The 12,855-nt window shown below is 41.5% G+C and overlaps 1 protein-coding gene across 1 annotated transcript in view; it reads left to right on the plus strand.

Moving 5' to 3' along the window:
* Window positions 1-4,708: 4,708 nt before the first annotated feature.
* The window catches only part of OXCT1 (3-oxoacid CoA-transferase 1), a 79,962-nt gene continuing 71,815 nt past the window's right edge, over window positions 4,709-12,855 (plus strand). The window contains exons 1-3 of the mRNA XM_075079378.1: window positions 4,709-4,940; window positions 7,613-7,721; window positions 9,106-9,196. Coding sequence (XP_074935479.1) covers window positions 4,857-4,940; window positions 7,613-7,721; window positions 9,106-9,196 — 284 coding nt within the window. The 5' untranslated portion in view covers window positions 4,709-4,856. The remainder of the gene's footprint in view (window positions 4,941-7,612; window positions 7,722-9,105; window positions 9,197-12,855) is intronic.

A 12,855-nucleotide genomic window follows, 5' to 3' on the forward strand; every position in this document is an offset into this window, starting at 1 on the left:
GGTGAAACTTGCAGACCAGGCAGGTGCTGCTTTTCTTCATTTCCAACACTGGTGGCTGTCCTGCAGTCTCACAGTACGGCACTAACCGCAGTGAGGTACGGGGTGGGGTGTAGGGGAGTGCTAACTGTTTACTGTGTACAACGTCTGCAAAGTTCTGCATTATCATATTAAACCTTAATATCTGTTTTTGTAAGCTGTGTATTAAACACAAAGAAAAAGATTTCTTCAGCAGTCGTGTTACAAAGCCCTCCTAGGTTCTGAGTTTAAGGTATATTCTATGTGTTTGAAAGTATCCCGTGAAGCTTATTAATGTAACGTTGCATTGCAGAATCCAGAAAAGCCTGTTACAGTAGTGCTACCAAACATGAACTGACTTGCAGTGTGACAGCTACTCAGGACTCTTGTTTACAGTTTATTGTTTCTGTAGCCCCTTTTGTTATATTTACCTTTGCTCTTTTACAACACTGTCTGTATGGAGTGTAAAATAACCCAATTCTTTCAGCTTTGCCAGAGGGTGGAAAAAACCCCCCACTTTCCTTTTGTGTTGCATTCTTGTGGCAAAAAATTCCTGGCAAAAATGAGGAGTAAGAGCTTAGCAGGGTTTTCAGAATAGGAATTTAAAGCAGCCTACATAAACATCAATACACAAACATATGGAACTTGTGCAGCTGGTGTCCGCACATATCTGCTGAATAGGGATTTTGTTGTTTCCTCCCTCCTGCTGTAAAGGAATGATAAGTCACCTACCCTTTCTGCAGAACTAGTAGACATACTGGCTGCGGCTGTTGAAGGTTATTACACTTAACTAATTTAGACAGTGTTCATGACAGTTACTAAATATTCAATATATAAACGTGAATAGAAGTGCCATGGGTATCATGCTGAGTAACAGACTTTGTGGTTCTATTTAAACAAAAATGACACCTTAAGTACTGTATAATTACACCTTGTAAGTACTGTGGTTTTGAATTGAGGTGCAGCATTTGTAGTGGTCAGAAAGTTTGAAGTTTTGTATTTTTAAGACTACTGGATTTAAACTGCTGGTTTAAATGCTGATACTTCAGTGACTGTTTCTCAGTGCTATTGAGGTTATTAAGTGAATAACTTGCTGTGGTAACTTTAATTCTCCAATTTTGAGCGAGTATAAAAAGTTTAGTGGCTTCTAAAAAGTCCTGCATAGTTGCTTATCTTAGTTTGTAATAATGATATGATAGTCTGACATATTGTAGAAACTTCTGTATCATCTATATGAAAGTGGGCATCCTCGCAAAAATATGGGACAGCCAAAATGGCAACTGGACTAGTATGAGACAAAAAAAATCCCCCCAGATTGTTTTTCACAATACGAACCTCCTCATCTAATTAGGTTTATTTCCTTAATTAGGTGAGCTCCTGTATTCTACTATGATATTCATTGTAACAAAAATATTTGTTCATTGTCTATTGTCTGTGTAAGAGGTCCTTCAGGGATAAAGAAGGGTTGTTGATTCTTGATTATTATGTAGCTTCAGGATCCTTTCATACTTTTGCATCCCCTTTGATCTTAAGCTTAACACTGTGAAGAGGCTATGTTGCCAGTTAGTCGGCAAAGGGATTCCTCAAGAGCTCCACAGGTTGTTTCCTTTGAAAATTTTGGCTCTGTGGTTCTCTTATTTGCTTTCATTTCCATAACTCTCTGGAAGATGGCTTTTTGCGTTTTCTCTTGTTTGTTTTCCAATTTAATTTTGCCTTTAGCATTTAGGTTTAATTATGTATGAACTTGCATTTGCCAAATCCCTGCTGATTTTTAACACGTGTAGTTTCCACTAAACCTGTAAATATCCGTTTTTCTGTGTAGTGCCCTTCCTTTCACCTGAACCTGTAATAAGTTGAATATTTAAGTTCATGTGGCTTACTAGTGTAATCATTGGTGATGCAGCTGGCAGTCCTTTTGTCTTCCTGTAATTAAATATATTTCCTATAAACGCTGTGAGTCCATCATAAAATTGTTGAATGCACTGCACAGGAGCTTGCAATTATTTTTATGTTCTCAGCTGGAATATATTTCTAATTATGTAATGCCTTTAGGCCTATATTGTAACTTTTATATACTTCCTTCATTTGTCTTCCCTGTAGTACTCTATTCGTCCAGGAGGATGTAGATGCTATGAAATAATCTTTCAATTTTCTTTGACTTTTCATCTCTTACCAAGGGTATCAGGTTTCTTCCACTTTATCCAAAGATGAGTTTCAAGTGCTCTTAAATGATTAATATAAAAAATACTTCAGCATTTCGAGTAATACTCAAAAGTACTTAAACACCAACCTCTTGTTTCAGAACTGGGACCTATTAACATATTGGAGCGAGTTTAGGTGTTCTGTATATGTTCTATTTGCTGCATAGTTTAATGAGCTTTCCCCTCTGTGTGGCTCTATATGCGATTTTCTCCCCTCAATAACTGAATTTTCTTGCCAATGGATCTGAAAAAAAGCAAAATTGCTAAATTTTAATTAGCTAAAATCTAGGTCAAGTTTAACCAAATTTTAAGAAATTTGTCTAGAAGCAAAGTTGTTAATCTCAGAGTTCTGGTTCTTCCCCCTGTACGGGAAAAATCAAACATTTAAACATACCCCCCCCATCTGCTAACTCTTTGGGAAATGTTATTTCACAGTATTGGAGTGCTGGCTTTGACGTCTTATTATGCTTGTTGTAATATAAGTAAGCTGGTGTTATACAGTGTATATAATGATTAACCTGTGCTAGCTCCAGAATGCCTACCTGCTGACTTGTTTGTGGCACCAACGGCTCCAAACTCTCCCACTACTCATTTGTAAATGCTGTTGAACTTGAAAAGTGTTTGTCTTGCATGCTACCACTGTTATGTGATTTACTTCAATGAACAAAATAAGATCAGTCCAAAGCATGTGGACTTTGCAGTTTTTAAAAATAATTTTGGTTTTAGATAACCCATAGCACCTGATAAGGAAAAGTTATATTCCCCCAATTTCCTGGTTCAGAAACTGTAATTTATGTAAGTAGAATTACCAGCTTTGCATAATAGATAGGCCAAGGATGTATTAATACTCATGCACTACACCTGTGGCATGCAGTTAGCCCCCTTCCTCCAACCTGCAAGGAGGAATGCTGCTGGAGTTCCAAATAGTCCAAATCCCATGCAGAATAAATGCTAGTTGGGTATGTAACAAGCACTCAAGATGGCATGCACTTTGGTAAGTTTGAGAATCCACACTGGTGGTTTAAAGGAAGATAATTATTGAACTGAAGAGAATAAACTTCTTTTAGACATGTTTTTCAATGGTTGTGGGTTTTTTTGTGAAAAGAAACGTGACTTAAGGAATTTGCATGTCTGTATGAAATTTAGTTAGAACTGAGGTTCAGAAAACCTGTCCTGTGAAACTTTTCTGCTGCTGCTTAGCCCTGGAAGAATACAAGCTGTGCTGTTATTTTGTTTTTCAGTTCACTAAGCCCCTGTGATTTGTAGCTTTTTATACCTGGAACTGCCCCAGACTTAACTGACTAGCTAGATACAGTGAAAAAAACCCAACCCAAAACCTTCCTGACTGCAAAGGTCTCTCCACCACACTTCACTGGCATCTGCAACGTTTGTCTGTTATGTGAATTGTAACTACAGGTACCACCACCTTTTAAAATGCATAATAGAGTGGCATGGCAGGGGCCGTGGACCAGCAACTGCAAGGCTGGACCCGCACTATGAATAAAATGGACTAGGTATGCACAAACACTTTGGAGACTGGCAGCACAGTCTTAAAAACTTGGCTTCCTCATTGCAATTGATCCTGCTGCGTGTTCGTACCACGATGGCTAAGTACAGTGAGGCTGGCAGCTGCGTTGGAGACAGCCTCGAAACAAAATGCGGAGCAGCGTGACCTGCAAGAAGTGTGACCTCCCATCATGTGCATGAGGGGAATTTCCCTTTTCTTGCTTCTAAATAGCTTCTCACATTTTGCTGTGAATCCTTCTGTTCCATCAGGCATTGTTAGGGCATGCACTGATCGTTTGGATTATTTTTAGGAAACATAAATAATGGCAGAAGCATGCTTTGAATTTTCCTTCTAGCAGGAATGCCAGCAGTTCACATCACATGGCTGCTTAAACAAGTATACATCTATTCTAGTAACATTTTCCCACCCAAACATAGCATCCAGGCACCCTGTGCAGACCATGTGCTTACCGGAGCCTGGCTCCCCCTGAGGGCTACGCATCGGAAACTTAACCATGCAAAGCCTCTGTCCAACTTTAATTCTTGTGATGTTAGCCCTTGGTCACAACGTAATAGGATGGAAATTTAAGCAGTGGTGGGTTGGAGCTGTCCATCTGCGGACACGGCGGAGCACCGAAGGCCGGGACGAAAACCCCCCCACTCTTTGCAACTGGAGTAACTCGTATGGGTTTGTCCACGTCTTGTTTTCCGTGGGTCTGAGGGCTTATTAAGAACAAAACCACTGACTGCTCGGTCGGGGATGGTTCTGCTCCCCGAGGCTCCAGGAGCGGGGGCTGCTCCCCCCTCAGCAGGACCGCGCCCGGGCCCAGGATAAGCCGCCGATCGATGGGGGGGGGACGTCGCCTGAAGGAGCCGGCAGCCATCAGGCTACCCCGCCTGAAGGCAGCCAGCTGCCGCCTCCCCTCAGTCGACGGCCCCCCCCGTTCTTGTCCTCCCGCCGGCCCCGCCTCGGCCGCCGCCGACGTCAGTGGGCGTCAGGGCCAAGCCCCCCACCCTCCCTCCTCCCGCCCGCCGCACCCGTCCTCTCGCTCCCCTTCGGACGGCACCGGCCACCGCCTCGGCCCAACCCGCCGCCCCTCCGCTCCCCTTCCCCGACAGCCGCGCAGGGCGAAGATGGCGGCGTATAAATTTCTCCTGCCGCCGTTCGGCCGTCGCATCCTTTTTCCTGCCGCGCGGGCGCGGGGCGCCGGGGCTGAGGTAAGGGGGACAGACCCCCGGAATACCGCTCGGCCGCGCTCCCCCCTCCCCTCGCCCTTTCCTGCCGGGCCTTCGCCGCCGCGCCCGCTCGGGCGGCTCTGACCTTGGCGGGGTGCCGGGGCAGCACTCGGAGCAGCCTCCGGGGAGGCGGAGGGCTTTGTTCGGCGGAGGCCCCGGCCCGAATGAGGCCCGCGGGCGGCGGGAGGAGGGCAGAGCGCGGCCCCGGGGCAGGCCCGGCCCGGCGGCTCGGCTTGGGATGCGATGACCTTGGGGGACCGGCACGGAGGCTCGGCTTTGGGGTTTAATATTGTTTTCGTTCCCCTGCATTTGAAATCGCAGCACAATTACCGTGTGTTGCTGTCCGTTTCGATCTCGCCCTCACCGCGTCGCTCTCTCTGGCGGTGGCTGCAGATGTGGGCAGGGAGAGCCCCGGCCAGCCAGCGCAGCTCCCTGGCAGCCCCGCCGCGTGTTGCCATCGTAAACGCGAGGAGCTCAGCCCTGCGGCCAGCCCGCCTGCTTGCCGTGCTCTTCCTGGGGGAAGCTTCTGCCAAACCTCACTGATCTAATGGTTTCCAGCCCACGTGTAACCATAGCCGAGCTAACTCTTTGTCTCGTCAGCCAGAATTGTTTCTGTGGCTTTTCTTACTTTATTTTCGTTGAAACAGCTCATATACTGCCCTTCTCATGCCTATATTTACTCTTCCAGATGTCTTCAGGGACAAATAATAAGAAATCTTTCAGTCGTTGTTTTCCCAAGTTATATTTTGCTCTTCTATAGAATTTACTTCGATTTTGTTGACCATTCTAGGAGCTTGTGTGTCCCCGTGTTAACTTTTCTCTTAAACCCAGGCAGCCAGAATTGTGGCCAGCTGCAGAGGTCTTACTTAGCTTGCTGCCCCGATGTACAGGGGAGTGTGGGTGATCCCTGGCATCTCGTCTCCCTGAAGGCCCAGAGCTCTTAAACGTCAGAGTGTTGGGGAAAGGGACTGAAAAGAACATACTTAGTATAGAAGGGCATCTAGCCTCGTTAGAGACATCCAACCTGGGAGTGCACGCTGTTCTGTTGTTCCCCACTGTTACGGGCTTGGGAAGATAAAAGGTACCATGTGGTCGCTTTAAAAATATTTTCCTATATGTGGGCACAGCTACTTAGCAGTGGCCTGGCTTCCCACCAGCCCTGGCCCTTGTACCTGCTTGCAGCCCTCTTGTACTGGGGCTCCTGAGGCTGCCAGCACTTAATGCTCATTTTATCACTTGCTGACCAAATGCAACCAGAAGAGATGCATTTTGCAGTCTTACTGTCATTATGAAAAAACGTTTCTGAAAGAAATAGTCATGGTATAACTGAGCATGGGGAAGGGTCTTTTACTCTTTCTCACCTGGCACTATTCCTTATGACTCACATACGATTGGTTGGGGTTTTTTTGAGCTCTTCAGAGGAACATTAGTGTTTCCACTGGGAAGGAGATAAGCTGCCATTCAGAAAGGTTTTCTTAAAATTCAGTATAAAGTCTTGCAGCCTTAATTTTATAAGGAAGGCAGTTTATGTAATCTTGAAACTGAGCCAAAAATTATTGCCCTGGTTGTACCTGAATCTTAAGGCAACTCTTCAGGCAAGAATTAGGCTATTGTTGTTAAAACGTGTAGATTATCTTGTTTATTTACTCATTCTTCTCCTTTACCAGTTTAAAATTTCCTCACTCTTAATCAAATTAGAAGTGGAAACACCAGTAGGTAGTATTTTAACTGCCAAATCCTCTGAATTTATGGAGGCTGTGTCAATGTAGTGACTTAAGTGTCAGGCGCTGGTGGTGCCTTGATGTTGGTTAATATTAATGCATGGTAGTATTAGTGGAAGATACTTAAAGAAGGAGGGAAAAAAAAGGTAACTGTGACCTAAGAATACAACAGATGAGTTACAGTGGTTACTGCGTAATGGCTTTGCACTGTGAAGTCTAGTTTTGGGGGTGGAATTTGTATTGATTTCCCTCTTACCCTGCCTATGTCATCAGTTTGTTGGAGTCTCCCTGATTCTGAGCTGTTCTTGAAAAACACAAAGAGCTCTAAGATTGCGTTAGGAAGCTGGGGGAAGGTTCACTCCATTGAAGGGAGCCCCTGTTTACTGTACTGCCGGCACAGTGCTGTACTTCATATTGTTCCTTGGCCTCTGCTCAAATTTTATGGTGGTTTAGGCTCGCTGCTTCAGCAATTTCTGCTTATGTTCAGTGTCTGGATATCTTTGAAACTACAAGTAGCAATATATATAGGTTGGAGCAGTTTTTGGGTTGCTCTAACTTATGCTGAGGAATTGCATTTGTGAATCTGTTCACAATAAGGCATTTTTTTTCAGCAGTTTAGGATGGAATTCAGAAATTTAAGATCTGTTTGGATATTGTCAAATTGATGCAGCTCATATTAAGCCTAAAGGCTTCATAATACATATGAATGTTGTAAAATACGGGTGATGTGGGGGATAGAGAGACATAGAATCCATGTTATGGAGACCTGCACCCTTCTCTGCCCCCCTCCCCACCTGCAATGTTTAGTGTTTACAGTAGCAATATCTTTTAAAATATATTTTCCCCTTATCTAGCCAGAGGGATGGTCATCTTTACAAAGCTGCTATATAATGCTTCTTATTCTTTCACTTGTTTCTTTTAATGTTGTTCCAGATTTGTGGATGCTATTTTTCTACCAGCTGTCATCGCAGCACCAAATTTTATACTGATCCTGTTGAAGCAGTAAAAGATATACCCAATGGGGCAACTATACTTGTTGGTGGTAAATATTTAAATTCTTTATGGATTTAATTACATGTTCTATTAAAGAGATGCTTTTTACTAGTTTACAGTGTTTCTTTTAATATTAACTAATTTGAGAATCCATATACTTCCATGGGTATTTTAAACAAGTGAGTTCCTGCTCTGCTACTGAGGGGCAAACTCTTTTGGTGAGAAAATCCCAGTTTGTTTCTTAGGAGAGGGAAAAAGCCTCAGGAAAATAGTTTTTTCCTTCACTAGTGAACTGTTGGACTTTACTTGAGCCAGTTTGATTGCAGAAAATTAGCTTGGGCTTTTTCAAGTAAGCATTGTTATTTCAGGTGGTGAAGTAGTAAAATCTGGTTTGATTATTTTTATGGTAACATTCTCTGTATTCTCCATCTGCCTAGTCACTGGTGTCTGTGACCCTAACCTGTTTCTGCCTGTAGGAAGTGAAGATAATACTTATCAACGTTACACTAATTTGTTATGTGTAGCATTACCAGAAGAGTCAAGAAGTTGTGTCATACTGACTTTCACTGTGACTTAAGCATTTGAATATTCTGGATGATTTGCACAATTTCATGCTGTTCCATATACTGAAAGAAAAGCATTCTCTCTATTTACTAGGTTATAAGTGATTTTTAGTATTGAAGAAGTAATGAATGTATTGTTGTAAAACATGGGAAACGTTTCTGGAAATGAGTAATGATGCAGAATGTCTTTTAGGAAGTATTACTGTATTTTTTTGACGTTGTTGGAACAAAGGGAGATCTGAGGCTAAGTGGTTGGGAAGGAGGTGGTACTCGTTGTAATGCTAGATTCTGGCCTAAGACTTAGGCTCCTCAAATGTGGCGTGGCCTTTCATTTTAGGCATACTAGGTACTTGCGTAATAGAGCATGAGGCACCTCAGCCTAGGTGCAGATCTGGGTTTCTGTGCTTCCAGTTAAACATCTTCCCTAGAGTGTTAAGATTCCCAGATCCTTATCATGTAATTATAAGCTAAACTGTTAGGGAGAACTTGCTCCTCCTGTTTGACATTGTTAGGTGCAGCAAAGAACTGAGGCTTAGTTGAGTAGAAAGAGAAGGAGAAATAATGAGTACAGTGGTTTGACCCGCATCAGGAGAGCCAAGGTCATGGAGCCCTTCTCCAGATGCCCTTTGTGTATAAGCAGACCTCTGCTGGTTAAATGGCTTTCATCCAAACGGGGAAGCATCTAGTGACTGGGAGATTCCAGTACTAGGGTGCAACTCTTTTCAGAAGTTTTGGTTTATTTAGTTAACTGAGGAGCTTGTTCTACTCAGAAAAGATTTTTAATTAAACAGTGGACATTTTCAGACTTCTGATTAACTTGTGTTTTTTCAGACACTCATTACATATTCAATTTTCTTTTATTTTATGTAGGTTTTGGATTGTGTGGGATTCCAGAAAACCTCATTGGGGGTTTACTGAAGACTGGAGTAAAGGGAATAACAGCAGTCAGTAATAATGCAGGGTAGGTATTCATATGTCTGTGGTTTAATAAATACAGACTAAATATTCTGTTCATGTGAAAAGGCTGATATGTGTGAAAAGGTCTTATTTTTCATCATTAGAATCTTCATATTAACCACACAGGTTTGTTTGAAAGAGTTATTTTTGGCATGAGCCCAGAAAGTATAGTACTGTATGTATACTCAGCTTTGTCAGGGAGCAATTGTCACTGTTGTAGACAGTTGCAATTATGTATATTTATATATATATATATATATATTTAATTAGTTGGCTGTAACTAAAAATTCTGACTTAAATGCTTTAAAAGTAGTATCAATGATTTTTGTAATGTGTGTGTGAAGTTCTAAATAGGGATTAGTTTTTTTTAACTACAGTTTGGTGCTTTCTGACCTTATTATTGTAATTCTATTACTTTAAAAAAAACCCAAACGACACAGCAGCACTGGAGAATATTTGTGATGGGAGAATGGAGAGCGGCTTTAATGGGTCTTGGAATTATTTATTTATTTTTTTAAAAAGTGTTTGCCCATTAAGAAACTCATGTGGGATTGACAGTGAGAATAAGTCTTTTACGTGTAAGCTCTCAGCTTCTCATTAGGGCTGATTATTACACAAGCTGTTCATTGTAGTAGACTCCACAATACCTAAAGATCTTAATATGGCTGTAGTTATTTCTCTGTATCTGTTGAAATGCATTGATAAAGTAGAAATGAAATTAAAAAATAAAATATTGATATTCTACATATCAATATGCCTAGTCAATAAGACTGATATTCTGGTCCTTGCTGTGTTGTTGGATGACTAGCATCTGCAGGTAGCCCTAACCTTGTTTCAGTGACTTACCCTATTAAAGATCACCTTCAGCAACACAATAATTCCAGTGTAATGTATTTATTTGTAGATGTAAAGAATATTGGAAGACTGATGTGTCCTAGTGGCATTGTAATTTCTTTAGCAAACTTTCTTTGATTAGGGAGCTCATCCTAAACTCTATTTTCTTGTGAAATAGGAGTCTTCTCACAGCTAGGTGTACTGGGGTTACATACCCCAGTTGGTAAAGAATATAGTTTGTGAGCATTGTTTCTATTTGGTTTGGGTTTGGTTGTTTTTATTTTTTTATAATGTTGCTTGCTTTTAGCAGATGGTAGTATCTGTGTTATTACATTTTCGGTGAACTTTCTACTTCTGAATGCTCTATTTGTGGTGAAATAATAATGAGAATTTTGTACTGTTTTCATGGAACTGCATTGCAGTTATGAGCCCTTTCCATGGGTTGGAAGTCTCCCACATGTTCTGTAGAAGCTCAGCCTTTTTCTGACTGCATAACAAGAGCTATAGGGGAAAAAAAATGACCTGAAAACTTTTCTTTGCTGCCGAAGTTAGAATGAAAGAGACACAAGTTTATGTGAGCCAGAAAGGTTGTTTAGGTTTAAACAGCCAAAGAACAACTTTATTCTTCTTACAAAATGAAAATAGATGTCAAACCTTGTTCCTTCAATTCCTCCAGCCTTGCCAAAGAGGTGAATTAGGTGGGATGTATCTAATAATGCTTTGTGCTTTTTTCAGCTGCATCATTACATCTCCCATACACTTGGTCCATAGATTTGTATCCCAATCGGTTTTGTTTTTAACAGAACAAGTGTATTTAAGTATTGAGTGTATTTAACGTAAGTTGAAAACAGAATACCATTCAGAAACCACAGATTTAGTTTATATCATCTATATCTAGATATCTATAAATCTATATATCTCTCTCTCTCCGAGGCTTCTGAGGCTGAAGTTCATAGTGTTGATCTTCTTTTTTTTTTTTCAGTGCTTCATGCTTGCCATTGCACATTCATTGGATAACAGATATGATTTGTATTGGTATTTGGCACTTACATAGTCAAACTCAAGCTCCTTAGACTCTTGTGGGGAAAGAAATTTCTGCTGGGTGATAAAAAGGAGAGACAAAAAGAAATAATTTTGAGTGGAAAGATCAATTGCTTACAGTAGAGATAATTCACTTTCTTCATACTGTTATTTCTGAATGAGACACCTATGTGTAGGTAGGGATTGCACAGATGCTCCTGGGAGGGAGGTGAAGGTTTGAATTGTGAGGAACAGTGAAAAGACAAGCATTGTGGGCTAGAATGGAGAAGACGACATCTTTTATCGTATTGTGCAGATAGTTGGTGGGTTGCTGGTGTTATAGGTTAGAATTAATATTGCTTGAAATAATGCTGACTTTCATGGAAATTCTTTGGACTTTGAGGCTGCAGTGATTACTGGCAGGAGAAAAATATTTAGTTTCTTTTTCCTTGAAACTAGTTTTCCGTGAACTTTCATGGAAGTCTGGTAAGCTCCTCATAAAACAGTGTAATGATTTGAAAATGCATCTAGGCTTTTCATAAGGTCTAGGTTATAAAAATCCTTCTTTTGCTCTTGTGTTGAACAGTATTATTTACTTCAAAATTAAATTAATAAAAATATATAGTCTCATCTATTGTTTTTATTTATGGTATTACTATTATAGGGAAGTTAGTCTTGTATAGTTTGGTAGGGTTTGGGAACCGGGTTAAAGCACAGATGTCGTCATTAATAAAGTTAGAATCCTCATCATAGTGATTGATACCATTTAAGCAACTTCTAATACCATGTGAAAAAGTATAGTGACATTATCAAGTATTGGCAATACTAATAAATGGATTTGAAAACTGAAGTAGCACAGCAGTCATGTACCCTGCAGCAATGGTATTCAAAGGGTGAATTGTTCCTGTAATCTCGGGATGTGGGTACTTTGTGGGATGAGTAATTTGCCACTTTCCAAGATGCCTCAGGATTTAGTGTGTTTTGCTTTGGCATTGTGCTGCAGTTGATGCCCTGCTGTGTTTCATCTTCCTGACTGCAACTGCCTTCTCTTCCAGCTCTTCTACCAAACAGGAGGTAATTGCTTGTGGTTAGGTTTTCTCATCCTGCAATGGGGTTAGCAGGCAACTTGTAATTGGAGCTGGCAAGGAGCCAAATACATAGATGGGCAATCTCTTCTGGAGAACGGTGCAGCTGCATGGATCAAGTCACATGTTTTTCAATATGCATGAGCCACAAAATGTGTTACAGAGCTGTCTGTAACTGAAATAGCAGCAATGGAGACAGCGCTTCGCTTGCATCTAGGTGCAACATGGGAGAACTAATTAGGAAGTCCTGAAGCAGTTTTACCAACTCTTTTAGCTGGAAAGAAGGTTCAGCAAAGCTGAGGAATGCCTGGCAAAGCCGGGAAACAACTTCAAAGGAGTGAATGTTTGTGGGTTCGCACCCTGCTGTTCTGTGCTGCAGTGTAACAGGGAGGAGATTCCTCCTGCAAATCCTTGTTCAGTCACGTAGTTTCTGGCAGGTAGAGTCCTTGTTCTGGCCTTTGAAAGGCTTGCCAAGGACAGGTTGTACAGTAGTGTATAGGGTGTTCTTAGGCACCTTAGATAGAAACGTCATACTGCTATACTTCCTGTCTGTTGCTGTGCATTATGCTACTGCGTACACTGTGTGCTAGCTAGAGAAATGACACCTTAAGAGTAGCTACTCTTTTGCCAAGCCAAACAAGGCAAAGTGTTTGAAAGGGAAGCAGTGCAAATATCCAGTATCTCTATTATTTGCACAACTTGCTGCAGGAGACACTGGAGCTTG

Source organism: Phalacrocorax aristotelis, chromosome Z (assembly GCF_949628215.1).
Source record: "Phalacrocorax aristotelis chromosome Z, bGulAri2.1, whole genome shotgun sequence".
In the NCBI taxonomy this organism is placed as follows: Eukaryota; Metazoa; Chordata; class Aves; order Suliformes; family Phalacrocoracidae; genus Phalacrocorax; species Phalacrocorax aristotelis.